General features: G+C 46.1%; 7 protein-coding genes across 7 annotated transcripts; 4 read left to right on the forward strand and 3 right to left on the reverse strand.

Moving 5' to 3' along the window:
• Positions 1-825: 825 nt before the first annotated feature.
• SERLADRAFT_366790 (glycoside hydrolase family 105 protein) lies at positions 826-2,241 on the forward strand (the record flags this gene model as incomplete). Its single annotated transcript, XM_007315282.1, has 6 exons — positions 826-899; positions 956-1,090; positions 1,341-1,424; positions 1,480-1,673; positions 1,728-1,867; positions 1,918-2,241. 6 exons carry the CDS (start codon positions 826-828, stop codon positions 2,239-2,241), a joined length of 951 nt encoding a protein of 316 aa, XP_007315344.1.
• Positions 2,242-2,715: 474 nt separating this feature from the next.
• On the forward strand, positions 2,716-5,641 carry SERLADRAFT_460352 (uncharacterized protein; the record flags this gene model as incomplete). Its single annotated transcript, XM_007315283.1, has 12 exons — positions 2,716-3,038; positions 3,100-3,180; positions 3,260-3,371; positions 3,429-3,473; positions 3,529-3,557; positions 3,617-3,740; positions 3,789-3,959; positions 4,013-4,205; positions 4,260-4,309; positions 4,364-4,596; positions 4,670-4,785; positions 4,848-5,641. The coding sequence occupies 12 exons, from the start codon at positions 2,744-2,746 to the stop codon at positions 4,905-4,907; spliced, it is 1,509 nt and encodes a 502-aa protein (XP_007315345.1).
• Positions 5,642-5,649: 8 nt separating this feature from the next.
• Positions 5,650-6,368, reverse strand: SERLADRAFT_366794 (uncharacterized protein; the record flags this gene model as incomplete). The annotated part of the gene is made up of 5 exons (XM_007315284.1): positions 5,650-5,745; positions 5,803-5,914; positions 5,982-6,086; positions 6,134-6,152; positions 6,206-6,368. The coding sequence occupies 5 exons, from the start codon at positions 6,366-6,368 to the stop codon at positions 5,650-5,652; spliced, it is 495 nt and encodes a 164-aa protein (XP_007315346.1).
• A 377-nt stretch (positions 6,369-6,745) lies between these two features.
• SERLADRAFT_435019 (uncharacterized protein) lies at positions 6,746-7,118 on the forward strand (the record flags this gene model as incomplete). The annotated part of the gene is made up of 3 exons (XM_007315285.1): positions 6,746-6,803; positions 6,862-6,926; positions 6,978-7,118. 3 exons carry the CDS (start codon positions 6,746-6,748, stop codon positions 7,116-7,118), a joined length of 264 nt encoding a protein of 87 aa, XP_007315347.1.
• Positions 7,111-12,084, reverse strand: SERLADRAFT_413730 (uncharacterized protein; the record flags this gene model as incomplete). Its single annotated transcript, XM_007315286.1, has 9 exons — positions 7,111-7,660; positions 7,722-7,865; positions 7,919-8,118; positions 8,178-8,380; positions 8,443-8,961; positions 9,013-9,227; positions 9,288-11,088; positions 11,142-11,272; positions 11,314-12,084. 9 exons carry the CDS (start codon positions 12,082-12,084, stop codon positions 7,379-7,381), a joined length of 4,266 nt encoding a protein of 1,421 aa, XP_007315348.1.
• A 508-nt stretch (positions 12,085-12,592) lies between these two features.
• Positions 12,593-16,784, forward strand: SERLADRAFT_460366 (uncharacterized protein; the record flags this gene model as incomplete). The annotated part of the gene is made up of 17 exons (XM_007315287.1): positions 12,593-12,787; positions 12,838-13,966; positions 14,016-14,365; positions 14,430-14,530; positions 14,582-14,618; positions 14,685-14,744; positions 14,795-14,943; positions 14,995-15,385; positions 15,442-15,497; positions 15,561-15,717; positions 15,782-15,806; positions 15,865-15,879; positions 15,942-16,016; positions 16,071-16,126; positions 16,187-16,302; positions 16,355-16,534; positions 16,624-16,784. 15 exons carry the CDS (start codon positions 14,050-14,052, stop codon positions 16,669-16,671), a joined length of 1,782 nt encoding a protein of 593 aa, XP_007315349.1.
• A 329-nt stretch (positions 16,785-17,113) lies between these two features.
• On the reverse strand, positions 17,114-18,297 carry SERLADRAFT_366799 (uncharacterized protein; the record flags this gene model as incomplete). The annotated part of the gene is made up of 6 exons (XM_007315288.1): positions 17,114-17,147; positions 17,217-17,357; positions 17,429-17,556; positions 17,618-17,679; positions 17,738-17,801; positions 17,863-18,297. The coding sequence occupies 6 exons, from the start codon at positions 18,295-18,297 to the stop codon at positions 17,114-17,116; spliced, it is 864 nt and encodes a 287-aa protein (XP_007315350.1).
• Positions 18,298-19,115: the final 818 nt, after the last annotated feature.

Raw genomic sequence — 19,115 nt, forward strand, 5'->3', positions numbered from 1 at the left:
TTGCAGTGAGGCGAAGTGAGCATATTTCGACTTAAATTGAGAGTGATTTAACATCGCCGCCATCGTTAAAGCATAGAAAAAACATACCACTCAGCTTCGCCACCTTTGCCCCATACCGCAAGATAACCTCTAACGCTCTTCACAACGTCCATGACTCAAGCACCACTGTTGGTGAACAGGAAGGAAGTGAGACGAAGTAGTAAATGCGGTACAAACTTGGAAGGCTTTACTTGAATTTGACGCCGCCTGTTAACGACTGTGTTGTTGGTTATTGTGGTTTGTTGGTCTGCGCCGTCTGTTTCAAACAAGGCAAAAACATGCCTTTCATTGCACAATGTTTCCTTGTTCTGTCTTTTGGGGTATCATATCCCACACTGGACTTTGTGCTCACTGTGAGCCGCAAAATACTAGGCATTTTCCCCCAAGCCCAACTCCGCCCTTTCAGTCCCCGGCTAAAATTCTGAATCAACGCATGGCTGTGGCGTATATATAATTCATACTTGGACTATGCTATGAGTACTTTCAAGGCCGCGCTAAAATTCGGAAGACTGGAGCATCAGCAGTTGTCTATAAAATGCGTCACATCCCATTACCTTCTAGGCTAGTTCAAATCGCATGTTGCAACTTGATTCGAGTTCAGTCGGATTTCAGGTATGTTTGATGGTCTGCCTCATAATCCCTACCAGGTACAAATATCACTAGGTTTTTACGTTTGAGATCCATTGTCTTTCTTCCATCGTCTCTACCATGATTTGCCTTATTCTTTGCTCATTGGCGATATCGCTTGCATCACTGCCCATTGCAGCTACTCCCGTTGACATTGACATGGTTGAATTGGGTTTCAACGACGACACAGTGACAAATGTTCGGATGAATTTATTGGCATCCGCTAACACCAGGTAGGTAATCGTTGCATAACCTATGTGGTATTTTTCTCAAACAAATATGTTCATAGCTGGGAGCTAGGTACTGCTGCAGAAGCTTTGACGGAACTTTCTTGGCCATCTTTGGCTGTCTTTCAATCGTCCGCATTTCCACCTATTACTAACGAGTCACACCGGCCTTCTGACGTGATCGACATTGCAACCAAGTAATACACTCTGATATCTATTCTTCCTCCCATTTACTAACCTTCTCCCAGAGTTATAAAAGCAAAATCGCCCAATATGCTTGCCTTAGCCCCAGATAAGGCCACAGGTGACCCTGCTAGTAAGTAATAATCTGCCGTGAATTCAATCTCATGTGCTGACCATACTGGACAAAGGCATTGGCGTCTCCGTCATCCTCGCAAACTGGACACGTTCAAATTTGACTGATAACTCTTTTTCGCAAGCTGCTAGCCAGCAGCTGGACTATCTTCTTAATCATGCCCCACGGTCACCATCTGGTGCTATCTCTCAGAGAACTGACGAAGTACAGCTCTGGTATGTTCTTGGCTTTCGTACACAGTAGAGATTGCACTATAAACACATTTATCAGGTCTGATTTTGTTTACATGGGACCTCCCTTTATCGCGTACTATGGAGCTTTACAAGGTGGGGACAAGGGAGCAGCACTTTTGCAGACTGCCTACGACCAGTGTCGGCTTTATCGTAATGAACTAAGAGATGCTAATGGGCTTTGGAGGCATGTTGCCCTTGGTTCATGGCAGGACCGCACACATTGGGGCACAGGTAAATTGTTTTTTTTTTGGTCAGAGTCGGAATGATTGCTTAATTTCTATTTAGGCAATGGATGGGCAGCGGCAGGGATGCTGCGTGTATTGGAAACAATCCAGAAGTCAACCCATGCATCGAATTTCATTGAGCAACAGGCAAACCTCACCAGCTGGATTCAAGAAATTGTTAAAACCGCCTGGAACTATCAGGTATGTATTAATCATTGCGACTTAAGGACTAACGCTCATCTGATTTTCAGCAAGAAGACGGAGCATTGCTCAATACATTAGATGACTCGAGTTCTTTCACCGATACATCCGCCACTGCTATCCTCGCCGCAGTGACTTACCGAATGGCGGTAGTTAGGAATGATACCACTGACATCCATGACGCTAGCATGGCGCTACGTGCAATCGCGAACAACATGGATGCCAACGGCTGGCTTCTGAACACCGTCAATCCTTATACTTTCAATTCACCCACTGATGCAGGTAATCACAGCCCTGAGGGCCAAGCGTTTGTTTTGCTGTTACATTCCGCGTGGCGAGACTACGTGGATTATTTTACTCAGGATGATAATTAAAGGATGGGGCAGTGGCAGGCGAATTGCTGAAGATTGCCTGCTGATCAAACCTATGAACCCATTCGAAGCTTTGCTCTCCAGTATGACTGTATTGTTGTACCTGATAGTTGCCTGCATCGCAAATATATAATTACAGTAAACCCATCATCTGAACAGCCCACGAAACCCGTTGCACACGGCGCCGCGGTGACGTAACCAAAGCCTACCAATATTAATGATATTGACATAGTGTTCTCGCCGTGTTACCCACTTCTTACCCGAGCGCGCGCCTTGAAGCAGTGCATCGGGACACTGCCATCAAGATTAACGCCAAGCCAAGACATGTCGTCGCTGCCCACGTTCCCGAGGGCTATAAAGTAAGAGATGATGGACCTGGCAGCAATTCCTATCCCCAGCTTATACACTTGGCCGTGTGGTGGCCTTTAATACTCTCTTTCTTTTCTAAGCATACAACTTCGCATATTTCTTTTTCACTTTTCAAGCTCACGAATACAACTAAATCATGACAGAGGTGTATGGGACGATCGCTGGCCGACACATGAGCTATGATTCAGAAAGCGACGAGGAATCTGCTATAGGAAGCAGGAGGAGCGCGGAATTGAATGATATAGTGCTGTTGCCCATCTCGAAAGAAAGCCCAAATAGATCGACAACAAAACAAGCTTTATCTGACCCGATTCCGAGCAGTTTTTTGGAACAAGAAAATGCGATATTGCATTTTAGGGATCGTTTCAGAGGCAAAGGTCGGGAAAAGGTTGGAATTCTGGAAAGTATCAAAGCTATTGCTCTAAGTTCATGTACGTGTTATGGTATCTGTCCTCTGTCTACAGGCTGACCATCGTTATATCTTCATTTCAGGGCTTAATATATTACTAGTCAACATTCCGATCGCTTGGGTGTCCCACTTTCTGGAATGGCATCCCTCCATTACTTTCTCATGTGCGTTATCCGAGTCAAGCGCAGTTCTCTACCACTTGATATTTACTGCGCTGACATTTACTCGTCCCCGTCAATTTAGTGTGCTTCCTTTCAATGGTCCCCCTGGAACGCCTTTTCGAATATGGTGGTGAACAGATGGCATTTTACTGTGGACAGAGCTTAGGTGAACTTGTTTCAATCACCTTGAACAAGTATGTTCAGCACGGACTGTCTCCATTCGTCACGTCTTTTTGCTGATTTTATTTCAGCGTAGTGGAAGCCACGTTGGCCGTAATTTTGCTGCAGAAATGCGAGTAAGTAACCAGACACTCAGTTGTTTTGAAGCGTTGAACACTGATGCTATCTAAGGTTGAAGCTTTTGCAGTCCACCATCGTAGGTAAGCCTACGATCAGCGTTCCACACTCCCCAAAAAAATCTGCTTACATATTAATGCAGGTGTCGTTTTGCTACACCTCCTCCTAGTTCCCGGTGCTACGTTTTTAACGGGAGGAGCTCGGATCAAGCATCAAAAACTCGAGTCTGCCCGCGTACAGCTGAACCACACGCTACTGACTGTTGGGTAGGTGGATGAACAATTGGGCGTTAATAAGATCTGACCTCTTTATAGAGTAATGGCTCTTTTACTTCCAGCAGCATTCTTTTCTGCTTTAACTCCTACTACCCCCACCGCTGTCTCTAGTTCTTCATCCGAGGCTGCTGCTATACAGGGAGCTTCGGCCGTTAACCAGGTACACATCTTAGCCATGAGCAGAGGGATGGCAATCATGCTTCTGATCATGTAAGCTAGGTTTTGCTACTTTTTTTCTTCCACTAAAATATCGACGCTTTCAGCTATATTTGTTCTCGCGTATTTTTTCACCGACCTCCTGGGAGAAAAAATGTCCTTAGCGATGATCCTGAAGCCTCTGAAGAGTTCACGCGCAAAGAACACGAGCTTAGAATTTCGGAGCCGGAAGTCAACCCATGGGTTTGTCTTGCTTTCCTCGTTGTAACCGTAGGGATAATGGCAGCGACAGCCGAGTGGGTGAGTTATGGCAATTCTCACCACGAAGTAATATCTACTTACAACTTCATATAGCTAGTGGACAGCATCGACTTCGTGATGGAAAGTGCAAAACTAACCGAAGAGTAAGCGCATTCACGTCCTCTGATAATACTTCTGAAACTTATCATTTTTGTAAGATGGTTTGGTCTCATTCTTTTACCTATCGTCTCCTTTTCAGCCGATGGAGCCATAGCCATTGGTCACTATATCAAGGTCTTGTATACATACGTGCGCTACAAAATGCCTATCCCTCCTTCTCCCCTTGCCAAATCGAAAACCATCGATCTTAGCATCCAATTTACGCTTTTTTGGATGCCATTTTTAGTCCTCATGGGATGGTGGACTGGGAAGCCTATGTCGCTGCTGTTCGGTATGCTTCAAATTCTTCACTTCAACTTTTAGAGAATTTGCTGAGTGAGGCATTGCATTTTCTGTATTCATAGATTTCTATGATGTGGTCAGTTTAATTGGAGCATGTTTTTTAGTAAACTACGTAACTGCCGATTCCAAAACGAACTGGGTGGAGGGCCTCATATTGCTTTCATTCTATGTCATGATAGTGAGCTTTTCCCTTTAGTCGTCCAAACAGCAGAAATACTAATGCTAATACACTGAACGTAGGGATTGTGTACGTGGTTTTATGAGGGCCAGGCCGACCTTGATAGCTTGCTCGTGTGTTAGAATATCACTCGACTTGATATTTTTCATTTTGTGTTCACTCTTTCATTCAATCTTTTGGGTGCTTTCGATGCATATATATCTAGTTTCTCTGTTTTCCAGTTAAAATCTACTCCCACGTGTTGATGATGAGCAAATAACATAATATGTACTAGGTCTTGCTGCCTTGGTCGAGCATATCCATTTCCCTGTTTAGTGTATAGCCTGAAACCTTCCTGCCCAATGATTCGACTGCCTGCTGTACGATGGCAGTGGCACGACTTCGGATCATCTCCATTTGTTGTTTGCTTGCGCCCATCTCCAGCTCAACTTGTGGAGCATCTTGAGCCCAAGTAGCTGTATCTCCCATCCAGCCGCCCAGATTGGTTTCATCGCCAAGATGGCGTCGACCCTTCTGATCTCCGGCTATATGCGCACTATTTGTATCCGTCTTATGTGAAATCCCAGGAATCACCTGTAGCGCAGACGTAATTTCTTTCGCAGGAAGAGGTTCACCAAAAGTGACGGAGAGTTTAACTCCATATTTAGGGAAGAATTTGTACGGGAATGATCTGTGCTCTGGCATTAGTTTGTCAAAACCTGAAGTTCTTGTCAGTGTCAGCACGCTCTGCATATCACAACCATACCACTGAGCCACATCGGAATAATAACAGGAGGAACTGCTGTTTCCATTAATATGCGTCCTCTGTTATTGGTCGAATCCATGAGAAAAAGATGATCATTGGATTGTTAGAACTGTTGGCACTTACACGCCCCATTTGAACCTTGGGAGGCGTACGATGCCAGCTTGATATGGATAACTATTTGGCTGGTTTACTTTCCCTTCTCCGAAAAGGTGGACCTGTAGAACTGGTTAAGGCTTAGAAGAACCCCGATATATTCAGGAAATTACACGTACCCACCCGCCTTCGTTCAACTTGTGGATGGCAGAATCCACGGCAGGCTGAAACACACCCTTTCCACGGAAAGTTTCTAATACTTGACCGTTACGAAAAAAAGTGGAGAAGATACTTTCTGACCATGCACGAAACTCAATAGCTGCCCATAAAAGCAGATAGTTGGTGATATGAGACTCACGGATTTGTAAACATAATGTCTGAGGCTCCCAGGGACCACCTTGTGGTTTTTGAATTGAGGTAAAGTCTGGAGGGAAGGATACCCCACGTCACTGGATCGTCCAATCTGCGAGAACACTCAGAATCGTATCAGAGAAATACTGAAGATCATACACTGAGATATGATTAGCCACTTGGAGATTGTTAGTGAACGCATTCAGAAGCTATGTATTAGCGATGACATACCAGTGACTACACCCTGGCCTTCATTCCTGTGTTTGTTGTTCAGAGCATCCAGCAAACCAGTTAGGTTATTGACAGTAATGGTACAAAAACCAGAATTGAGAAAAGCCTTGCAGGTCAGTCCTATGGCGGCCACTGTCGTCGTTGACAAGCATCTTGCCGCCATGAGCAGCAGCGACGGGAAAGTGGGCGGGCGGTGTACTGTAACTTTTATACGGATCAAACTCAGACACTTGTAGACTTCACATCGATATCCGGAGGGCCGGGGAGTCCCAGGGAGCCGAGTAGAGTAGTTGATCATCGCGTGACTGAACACTATCACCACCTTATGTAAGCGCCACCTTTCGAAGCTTAGGGCGCATATTTCGTTACAGATCCCCAACAAATCATATCTTCCTTCTCGTCCACGACGTGCCACGGTCCTGACAGCCTCGCTGGTCGTCAGCGTCGCTGTACAGCAACATGCTTAACATGTTCTTTGTAACTTTTATGACTGCCATGCTCCTCCTCTGTCTCTTTTCTCCCTCAGTCAGAAGGTCAATCATGACTGGTGACGATGTTCTTGATGCTCATGAGTCTGGTATCGCACTTGTTGCATCTCGTAAGTCTATTTTATATCCAATCTTGCGTTATGTATTAAAGTCATTTGTCATTGCCAGGAAATCCGTTTAGAGAAACAGGACCACCAGCGTGTATGGCCAAGTTAATCATGCTCAGACATAAAGTAAGCCTTGTCGAGAAGAACTCTTTGACATAAATAACAATCCATTCCCAGATGCAAACTAGTACACGCAGACGCAGGAGCCTTACGCCGTCACGCCAAGCAGCGAGGAATTTTGTCCTCCCACCCCCTAGAACTATGAACCGTCCCCCGTGGATACGCTTCGGCAAGCAGTTTGGAATCCAACACCATTAAAACTTCTTTCTTTTCTTGACGCGATAACTCAGTCCTCACGCTATTTAACACCTTTCTTCTCTATCTCTATTACCTTATCAGCAGCATACCCCATTCTATTTCATGGTCAAACTAAACCAACTTTTGCATATAGCTCTTTGTTTTCATTGCGACTTATTTTTTTTGGTTGATCCTTGTGTTATTGTTGTGCATACAGAACATGGGGGGTTGTTACAGATACTCGACAGAATAGACATAAGCCACACATCCAGAGACGTACACTACGCGAATTTGCTGCTTCTGTCAGACACAGTAGCCAGCAAGCTGGAGTTCTTGGTGAGTTTACGGGAGTTCACCTTACCATCAGCAACGTTCGAGCTGGAAGCTGATGATTGTGCCGTACGTAAAGAACCTCCACCTGCTTTCAGTTTAGCTTTACTGTGTCCGGTGACGGCTGCCCCAACAGCGGATCGACCAGTTCCTTGATTTCGACCATGTTGACCTCTCGCCCACGAGATCATCTTAGCATTATGCTGCTCGCTCTCCAAGTTCCGTGTCGGTCGCTAATAATTGTGTTCCTGCTATGTTAGGAATGTATTTTTCCAGAAAACTTATCGGACAAACCTCTGCATCGAAATCTGCTGGATCAACGTTTACCTTCCGAATAGACTTGGTGGGTTTGGATGATACCACCTTGAAACTTTGTTCACCCTCTTCATCTATATCGTCAAGCCAAGAAGCATCCTCAGGGTCCAACACACGCAAAGACTGTAGGCATACAAAATATTAACAAAAGATAGTAAAAAGTAGAGACAATTCACCTCTTTGTTCTGAGCCACCCTCTGTACTTGTTCGCGTATTTCTTCATATGACACTACCTCTTTTTGATCTTCTTCGTCGTCCTCTTGATCGACATCCACCATTTCTGTATCTTGTTTGAGATGCTGAAACTCTAGGCCGTCATCATCGATGAGGTCTTTCTGATATGCCTCATAAAATGCTCGGGTTTCCTCCTTCTGACCTGCGTGAAAATGTTTGTTAAACAAATAACAAGTAGAACAAACGAGGTAATCAACTAACCTAAAGCCTCAAGATGGTCGCCGTCAATTTTGCGTTTCTTGTACATATTATTTCTGATTCGTCGAGCGCGTTCGTCCTCGTCCTCGTCTTCACTATCATCATTCAGCCCAAAGTCACGATTACGGCGCTTTGTTCTGAATTTTCCTTCCACGGCATCGCGGTGAAGCTTTTCAAGATCGCGGTCGTCTTGCTCCCTATGCTCCCTACGTACGTGAAAACATGATTTCAACAAATCTTCAGAATAACGTATCAGCCTGACACGCACCTGACTTTCTCTAAAACTAGCTTTTCTTGTACATCTACTTCCCCGTCATCGACGAGGCCCTCGAGAATCTTATCTTGGTCTTCATCTTCTTCTTCATCGTCGTCCCCTTTCTTCCGTCCACCAAAACCGAACGTGCGCTCCTCGTCCGACTCTTCTGCCTCTGCTTCAACAAACTCTGATTTTTCCAGTTTCTTCCGCTTTTCATTACGGGATGAATGTTTGCCCAATACGTCATATGCGTTTAACTTTTGTAACTGCTGCCTTGGGCTAGCACTGGGGCTTGAGTCATGTTCAAGTGAGCGACCGCGGGTGTCCAAAGGTGATGTACTACGTCGCCGTAACCGCCGCAGAGACTGCTCGGGTGAGTCAGTTATGCCTTCAAACGAAATTGTCCGTAACGGAGGTCGACTACTTGCCACATCACGAGATTGGGGAGAGCGCAACCTAGCAATTTGAGAGGGAGTCGCAAGGCGATAAACTTCTGGACTCGATGCTTCTGGACGCGTTTGCGTGAGGAAGCTAATCAGAAGGTATATTAGTAGCTATTGCCTGGGAAGTTATCGATCTTACCCGTGGTCGTTCACATACAGCACTTCCTTCTGCCCAGGCTTCTGATTCGCTGATTCGACAACATAATCCTGCTCTTTCTCAAAAATGGCATCAGCCCTACGACGAAGTGTACCGCTGACTTCCAACGCAGGCTGAAGCCCAACATCCAGAGTCAAAGATAAGTCATTCAAGCCGTTCGGTAGCCCAGGTTTTTGCAAAGTAACACTACTATTGTCCTAAAATTTATAATGAAAACATGAACCAAAAGATGTCACAATAATCCAGGTCATCCGTACCTTTGACTCGGAAAACAGCTGAGAGAAACCACGACCTTGTGGCGGGTTCAAAGGTGCTAGGGATGGGCTAAGGCTCACGTCCTGAGAAAACTGTAATATCTGCGGCTTAAAGCCGATCACGCTGCTTTCATCGTTTTCCGTGTCAGGAAACTGAGAAGAATCAAATCGATTTGTGCGAAAATCTTTCAAGGCTGCTGGCGATCCTAGACCAAGCTGTAATACGGCAGTCGGCGGTGGCGGCGAAGCAGTATTTGCATGGGAAGCTGCAGCTTGCTGCAGTCGTGTAGTGAAGGAAGATTTCGATGGTGAGGGAGATAAGAATGGATCTTCATCCTCTCTTAAGAGTTCTTTCAGTGGCGATCGTGCGACAATACCACCAGAAGATTCTATGGGGTTGGGTTCCAAGGATGACATTGATAGACTCCTCCTCACTCCTTCCTCTAAGGCGAAGAGAGACCCTGGCCTACTCTCGAGAGGAGACCTGGTATTCAAGGGTGAATGTCGGACCACAGCTTTATTTTCTTTGTCTTCACTCTTGTCGTACATTAGACGGTCGTCGTTTTCTTTATCATTCTCATCCTCAGTCTGTTCGTCCAAAGAAGATATCGAGTACCGGTGATTTCGAGCGAGTGGAGGACTCTGGGAAATCTGCATCAAAGATGTATCGGGGACAAGAATGCGACCCATTGATTGTCCTCGGGACAGCGGTCTATTCTCGCTTTCATCGTCTGAATCAACGACCCGCGCTGCAGATCGACGAGGAGCTCGATGTCGAGGGACCACCACATTATCTTCCTCGTCGGTTTTGTCCTCATTGGATTCTTTATCTTCAGGCACGTCTTGGTTTTCCTGATCGCTGTTCTCCATTGGTTCAGGGCTGCCTGACCCTCTCATATGCGGCTGATAGTCCTCATCACTATCTTCACTGTCACTGTCTTGCTCGCTGAGATTGGTTTGCTCGACCATATTCGCCGCCTCCAGACCCTGGTCTGCATAGCGTGTAAAGCTCTCATTCAGAGAATGCTGCTGTTCCAAGTTGACATGATCACCCGGGGTCCGACCACCGTTTTCCTTCCACTCTCGATCCTTATTCGCGACAATTCGCATTTTAGCTTGTTCGGCTTGGTGCAGCATGAAGCGGTTCAGCTCTGCCTGGTTTTGAGCTTTCTTCGCCTTAGCATTTGTTTGGAATGCGGGTTTTGCGGATTCTCGTAGAAACCCCATCCAATCTTTGGGTGGGACAGATTGCTTATTCTTCTTGACAGGGCTCACGTCAATCGACTTTCCTAACAGCGACTGCCGTGCTTTCCCCTTTGATGGCCCTCCGTGAACTTTCTCCGATTTGCGTTTAGCCGCTTCCTTGTCCGCTACAACGTGCATTTTGTCACTTGGCACTACCTCCAGATCGTCATCGCTGTTATCCGCGCTCATGGGTAGCTGCGAACGCTGTTCCAGTATCCGCGTCTTGATATGATGTAACGACTGTGTACGCCCTGTATGATCGCTAGGAGGTGATTGTTTAACAAGCATCTCTCCCAGGTTCGGTAATTCTTCATCGTCAGAATGGATTGGCGCTACGACAGTGAGCATAGTTGCATCGTGCTCAGCACGAATGTCTTCCTTTCCTGACAATAAACTCGGAAGTTGGGGTGATGGGTCGAGAAGGCCCGCGGGAGCACCAAAATGAATGGCATTGCACGTTACATCTTGAGCGCTTTCAGCACCTGGCGAGGAAGAAAACGGCAAAATAGGATCTGAGGATGGTAGCGACTGCGTTGGGATTGTTAAGGCCCCGTCATTCCTGTTTTCGACATGTTTGAACGAATACCGTAGCACGTACATAACTTGACTTACTTTACGCGGTGGAAAATTCTCGTCAACGTATACCTGTTGCGATCCTCGGTACGTTGTACCTCAACTGCTCTGCTCGCTTGAATGCGAGTCTTCTCGAAGGCAGTTTCTCGCCTATCTTTTTTCGTCGGTGCCTTCAAATATTATATTAGCAGCCAGTTTTGACACAAAATACGATGAGGACGAAGCGTGCCTTAATCCTGGAGCGATTTTGCTCTTTACGTTTTCCCTTATGGTCCTTTGACAAAGCAACAGCGGATGAAACGAGTTCGTCATCAAATTGAAGAGGCGCAACATCGCGTACAGGTGCTTTACCCTTCCCTTTGTCAATCTTTATAATCCGGGAAGGCATGTCAACCTCAGAAGTCGGTGGACTGGACAGAGAGTCTCTCCGAGGTGTGGTAATAGGGAATTTTGTCGGTGATGCACTGGAGGAAGCACCAACTTCGTCAGGTTCACGATCGGAAATTTGTATTCTATTCCCTCTGTACCGCGGTGGCGCAACAGGAAATTCATCGAAAGATTCTGTAAAGGATGAATCTGGTAGAGAACTGGTAAGAGTTGATAAAGAGCCACCAAAGAAACCGTCGGGTGTCAACTCGGCACCTCTAGGAGAAGGAGGCGCTGTATCCACGCTTTCACGATTGACAAAGGGAGATGGTGCCTTCTGTACTTCCAGATTTGAAATAGCAGTAGTGTCCACAATTTTCTGCGCGTTATGATCATCGTCGTCACTTTCCTCGTCCATTTCCTTCATTCTCTGCTTCCAACTGAATTGGAAAGACCCGGAAGTGTCCTCATCCTCGTCGTCAGCTGCACACGTCATGTTTGACGACTGAGACGCAGACGACACGTCAGTATGCAAAAAAGGACCATGGTTGGCACCCTCATATGCCAATCCTGTTGTCTCTTCGCGTGATGTTGGGCTCTGACCGGCGAGGGTCATCGAAGAATCTGGGTCATCTACTTGCACAAGTCTTTTGCGACTCCCATACGTGACGGGGGCACGTTTTATTGCAGATAAAAGTGGTGATGATGGGGCTGATGTTTCAGCCATGTCGATTTGGGCCTTTGCCCAGCGTGTCTGTCGTTACTGTCCAAGGTGGTTTGTCGAGAATCCTTCAACTTGAACGTATATGCGACCGTGACCGTGGGGGAGGTGTTACAATAGTCGCACGTGACTATAGCGCGTTTATGGAAGGTGCCAGCTACAGCGGGTCCCATTCGCCTCCGTATACTACGTATAGAGGCAGACGCTCCTTTCTACTTTGGCTATACCATGCTTGGCATGTTGTCCAAAATGGATGTTACTCGTGCGATAAGGACTCTTATGAAAGTAAATCATTATCTTCCTATCTATACCACAGTGCATCTCGACTATTACCATCCATATCGTGACTCGCGACTACTGTACCTCGATTATCGTGATGGCAATCGATCTTACCACAGCAGATGGCACCAGCGCGTATCTGAAGGAACATACGACGTTTGATGTTGAAGACGTTCATATCTTAAGTGGCGGTTATCGCAACTTTGTATGGCGCGTGAAGCTCAACACTCCGTACCAAGGACACACGAGTCTTATACTTAAGCATGCGGAAGGCTACGCTGCTAGTGACAAGAACACGGAGGTTGACGTTGAACGGCAGGTTTGTCTTATGTCGTATCGATTTCTTCGGTTGCACTCATCTCTTTACAGACGTTCGAGTATCAAGCTCTCAAGGTGGTTGCAGAAAGTGGACTACTGGATGGAGATGGTCTCGTCACTGTCCCTACTGTCTTCCATTATGATGCCAACTATCATGTTTTACTAATGGACGACGCCGGCAAGATCCCTACACTTCAGGATTACCTATCTTCCCAACCTCCTCCTCCTGTCGACATCGCCAATACCATCGCCATTAGATTGGCAGAGTTTATCGCTAGTCTCCACCATTGGGGTCGTGACAATGATGTCGCACGTCTCAGATTATCGAAAAATATTCCAGCTAGAAAGGCATACAGCAGTGTGGAGTATGGAAGCATAATCCCTTTAGCAGCGGAGTATGGTGTCACCGACCCATTACTACAGACGGTGGTGAATATGTTGACGGAGGAAGCACTGACCAGCGAAGAAACGCTTATCATGGGAGACTTTTGGCTTGGCAATATATTGGTCGACATCCAGGACAATACTGACGGGAGTAAAGTTTTGAAAAGGGTGTGGGTCATCGACTGGGACATGTGCAGATATGGTTCACCTGCGTCAGACATTGTTACAGTTGCTGGGGACTGTTTCTTGATTTCTCGATTCAAAAATCCATCTATCGGCGATGTTTTCCGACGGACCTACCTCAAGACATACGCTAGCTTGGCGAAAGTAGACCTATCTAGGGTCGTGCTGGGGATGGGTGCCCATTGGATTATGTTCACGAAGATATTGGGGTGGTCAAGCGAGGCTGAGACTCGGGAATGTATCGAGCAAGGGGTTGAATATGTCCATAGGGGCTGGGAAAAGTCCATGGATTGGATTAGTACCAGCTTGGCGAAGGAGCTCATGTTTGGATGACTTTTTGGAGACTCTGTTGGTCTTTGTACAGCAGCTATCATGATAATCCCTCCAACAATCATCAGACATGGGTCGCCTGGCTTAGATGCAGAGTCCGCCATTAAACGCTGAAAAGACAGGAATTGTTAGTCAGCACTGCTCATATGATCCTACTGTCGCCGCTCTGCACCCGTAATAGACCTGAAATGAGGACATATTCCTAGGTATGTGGCTGACAGAAACACGGATATGACGTCGGAGCAAAAACACGCATTGGAGCCGATGGAAAACATATGTAAAGGTGTGAGGGTTTCGCTGTTATTGGCAATCGCTCTGATCATCTCTCTAAGCCCCAAGTTTCAGCCTTCCTAGCTCGTCAATACTATGGCCTTGAATGCACCAGGGATTGTCTTCTTAGGCCGTATCTTCTTTGTCGTCGCTGGCCTCTGCTTTGGTGTAGCATTGTTGGTTCACATCGCCTCAGACTTTGGTGTCACCATTCCAACCTGGCTGTTGGTATCTGGTCTAGGCATCGGCTTGCCAGTTGGTCTCATTCTACATGTTCAGCTTTCCCAGTTTCTCCTCCGCCGTAAAGTGGCTTCCATGGGTGCTCGCACGGTCCCCTGCATGCAGGGGGAGTACATCGGCAACATCGATCTTATGTTGAAACTGCTTGAATTTTTCAGAACCGGATATCCAGGTATTGTCTTGTGACTCGGATCATCAAGAGACTTAAGATTGACGTTACTGATCTTTCAAATTAGGTGATGGAATCGCTGAGACAGCTGCTAACCTTGGGCCAACTTTCAACTTCCGAGTGATGTTTGAGGATAATATGTTCACAATCGAGCCCAATCATATCAAAGTGCGATTTTTTTTTCATACTTTATCAAATTCAAAGGATTAAATTTCCTAGGCCATACTGGCTAGCGATTTTGAAAACTACGTAAAAGGTTGGTGATTCGTGTATAGTTACATTGGGTGTTTCTTTTGACCAATTCATCATGGGCAACTTGAAGGCGAGAAGTTCAGATCCACGATGCTGAGAGTCCTCGGAACTGGTGTCTTTAACTCGGATGGTAGGCGCCGTGAAGTTCAAGCATCGGTGTAGATTTAAATGTCCATATAGGCGATATGTGGAAGTTCCATCGCTCTATGACCCGGCCGTTCTTCAGTCACGACAGGATCAGTCACTTCAACATATTTGACCGGCATGGTGAAGATGCAATTAAACAAATGAAGTTGCGCCTGCGCGCCGGATACCCAGTCGACTTTCAGGTATTGTGTTCTTGCTTTTATCGACATTAATATTTATTTTCCATTTTGTAGGATGTCATTTCCCGTTTTACACTTGATTCTGCTACAGAGTTCCTATTTGGAAGCTGCGTGCACAGCCTTTCTGCCGGGCTTCCCTATCCTTATAACGTCACGTCTTCCGAGGCACCTAGTGGCAAGGCGAAGACAGCGGAGGACTTTGCTCAAGCATTTGGGCAGGCGCAGTATATCATCTCACAACGCCCTCGTAAAGGATGGGTCTGGCCCCTGTTTGAGTTCTTCAAAGATAAAACTGAAGAGCCTATGAACATTGTCAACGCTTATATCGAACCGATACTGAAGGAGGCTATTGAAAAGCGCAAGGCGGCTTCATTGTCCGGTGAGAAGACTGAAGAGTTGTCTGATGATGACACTTTGCTTGATCATTTAGTCCGTTTGACAACTGGTACTGTCTTTCTATTCCTTAGTAACTTGTTATACTATATAACTGATGTGTCGTAGACCCCGTAGTCCTCAGGGACGAGATTTTAAATATCATGATTGCTGGCCGAGATACCGTGCGTTTTTCATGTATAGCCTAGCTGTTCAGTGCCTTCATCTTGCCTGTCTCTTGAACATAGACTGCGTCCACTCTCACTTTCGTCATCTACCTTCTTTCTACGCACCCGCACGTCTTCAAACGTCTTCAAGAGGAAGTCATAACGAAAATTGGTCCGACTGACCGACCTACCTATGACAATATCCGCGAGATGAAGTACCTCCGCGCAGTTATCAATGGTATACCCCTTGCTTGCATTGTTAATCTTTGTTCACGATTTTAATTTTTTCCCCGGACATTTAGAGACGCTGAGACTTTTTCCTGCTGTGTGAGTGTTGCTTACTCGTGTCACCTAGCTTAATCTCATCGACGGAAAATATATCAAGTCCTTTCAACGTTCGGTATGTAACGACTTGAAGGATCTGTTTCTGGTTATTCGACATCTTTTTATTTGATTATTTAGTGAAAGTGTCAATTCCACTATCTGGCCTTCCACAGATCCCACTCAGAGACCACTATATATTCCTGGAAAGACAAGGTACGCTGTCATTTTCCATCAATGTTTTACATCCATTTAATCCTACATCGTTAGTGTATCCTATTCTGTCTTCCTGATGCACCGCAGGAAAGACCTATGGGGATCAGATGGTGAGCATGCGCGCAAGTGTCCCTAGTTCACTTGATGCTCATCCTCTTGTACGAACACAGCTGAGGAGTTTGATCCCGACCGCTTCCTCGATGAGAGGTTACACAAATACTTGACTCACAGACCGTTTATCTTCCTCCCCTTCAATGCGGGACCTCGTATTTGCCTTGGACAACAGGTGCGTGCACCATTCTGCCGCGGCACTCTGATTTAACATACATTTGACCTAGTTCGCATACAATGAGATGTCGTTCATGCTCATCCGCCTACTACAGAACTTCTCTTCAATGGAGCTCGCCCCTGAGGCACAATCTCCCGAGACCCGCCCACCAGTAGCCTGGGCCCAAAGCGAAGGCCGCAAAGCGACTGAGAAGTTCTACCCCAAGATGCATCTTACGATGTATGCTCATGTAAGTCTCCTAATCCCTGATCTAAGGAGGCTATCTGTCTTTGTCGTGTATCGAGTCCCTTCTGACGCTAACTGCTGCGTTCTTCACAGGGTGGGCTGTGGGTAAGAATGGCTGAGGTGGAAAGCGACCTCATTTGATTGGATTGATCAAATCACCAAGTTATCAACTAATGTACGATGCTTGCTGTAAACAGTGTACAGTATCGAAATGTAATTTTAGCTCCGTTTGTTGGATAATTTCCACCGTTACAGTTTTTTTTGCTTCGCTCCAACGCATTCGCAGCTGAGTCCTAGTCTTCAGCTGCTGACCTAATTCAAGAGACTGAGATGATGTTCAATATCTTGTTGATTAAGGCTGAGTCCTACTGGGAGGAATGCATTCAACTCTGGATCCAATTTGGCACTAAATAACTGCGTGCGATAAATCTCCTACTGAAATAATGTATTACATGAGTGTACAGAATGTGCGTAGCATCGCTGCTAATTGGAAGTTCGTTTGCAAAATTCTTCATAACTATCAAGGCTCTCAATATGATACACTAGCTCTTCTCGAGTTTTTGTTCTTGAACACCGCTCTTCATCACCAGATGGTGTAACCACCAGAAACAACAATACTAGGGAGGAAACAGACGTAATGAGCTCGTACACGAGATATTGATATTGATAATGAAATGAGAACATACTCGCTACCTGTGCAGAAAGTCGAGGCATCACTTGCTAACCATGCGGTTACCCCACGCATCTCATCAAGCCTACCAAGACGACCCAATGGATTACGACCAGCCCATTCTTGGAATACTTGCGAATCCGGTTCAACTACGTCGCTGAACAAGCTGAAGTAATCCTTGTTCGTTAGTTAAGATTTCTTCCAAACAACAAAAAGCAACACCCGTACGTTGTCCGTATGTGTCCCGCTGAAAGTGTATTGACACGTACGCCCAAATGGCCAAGCTCACAGGCCATACTCCGCGCCATTTGCAGAACGGCAGATTTACTAGTGTTGTAGCCCACCCATTGGCGACCCTGAAGATAAGGGGTTTAGCCACCAGTTATACAAGCCCGAGTCTAACCAATAGAAACTGACCTTTATTGTAGTTGTACCTGCAATAGACGCGTTGATGATGATACTACCAGGTAACCCGAAACCTGGATTATATCATTACGATGAACGAAAATTTACGGGGGGAGAGGGAGATCCACTTACGAATCATCTGTTTACCAGCAGCCTGCGCCGTAAACAGAGCGCCATTGACATTCACACTCATGACCTATAAGATCCAGTCATCGACATCGACGTAACATATCAAATAGTATAAATTAGCATTTTACCTCCTCTAACGCCTTTGCGGAATAATCTAAGCAGTCCACCTCTCTACCCAAGACACCTGCCCCAGCGATACAGGCGTCTATTCGGCCTTCATCGTCCCCTATCTTATTGATTTTGTCCCATATCTCCACTTGATTGGTTACATCCGCAGAAACGTACTCCAAACGCCCGCCGAATTTAGCCACATAGTCTTTCGTGAGTTTGAACTCGTCAGATGGCTGCCCCGGAAGGTCGATGCAGTAGACGGCCCTTGCACCTATCTCGCTCAGCACCAATGCCATTTCCAGGCCAATGTTACGGTTTCCACCGGTGACAATGGCTACACGATCGGGGATAGAAAATTCATCCCAAATACTTGGTCGTGGGGTAAAGGAGGGATCCTTGGAGGCCTTGACAACTGCGGCCACACCAAGTGGGCCCGGATGTTTAGACTTCATTTTGAGCTGCTGGGTATAAGCAGCATGGGCAGACGAGAACTGTCGCGGTGAGAACTGCAAAGTCAAGTTTGAACCATATAATGGAAATACGCTAGCAACACGACGGCTGGGAACCTTTGCGGCGACTCTAATAAATGTCGAAATCATGTCTGCGACTCGGCGTCAGGAACTCTTTGGTAGAAAGGGACTTCGTAAAACAAGTAACCTACATTACTCAATCTTTATAGTTATTTAGGTCGTAAATTCTGCCTCGTGCCTTCCCCCATATCAACAACATAGTAAAGATAGGAATGGTTAGTTGAAAGGTGCTTGAGTGCATTGTCCCATACTAACTTCATTCGGGTTAAGACAGATACGCGGGTATACATGCTGCAGATTCTTTCATATGATATTATAATGTTGCCGTCATCCGAGTCGCGATCTGTTCGGACGCTGCCTGGTCGATACCTTTTCTAATCTGGGAGAGGTGAGGGGGAAAAGGAAGAAAGCCGAAGATATGTTAGTCTCGAACCCAGACGTTTTGGGAAGCAGTCAAACTCGGACGCATTCCGTCCTAGCTCTGGTCACGAGACTTAAGATATGTATGTTATCAGATGTATAATAAATATAAGGAATAAAAATGGATATATTGCTAGCTATTGTTGATCTGGTATGCCTAGGGCAGACTAACTTGAAGGACAACCTTTCCCGCCGCGAAGTTAGCGTGGAGAGTGTGGAGCCCATGTGCAGCTTACAACGCCTCCACTCAGAGATCGCAATACAGGTTCACGAGCTTTATTGAGTTGCCGCATCACACTTTCTACCAGGGGATCACACTT

Source organism: Serpula lacrymans (genome assembly GCF_000218685.1).
Source record: "Serpula lacrymans var. lacrymans S7.9 unplaced genomic scaffold SERLAscaffold_4, whole genome shotgun sequence".
Lineage (NCBI taxonomy): Eukaryota > Fungi > Basidiomycota > Agaricomycetes > Boletales > Serpulaceae > Serpula > Serpula lacrymans.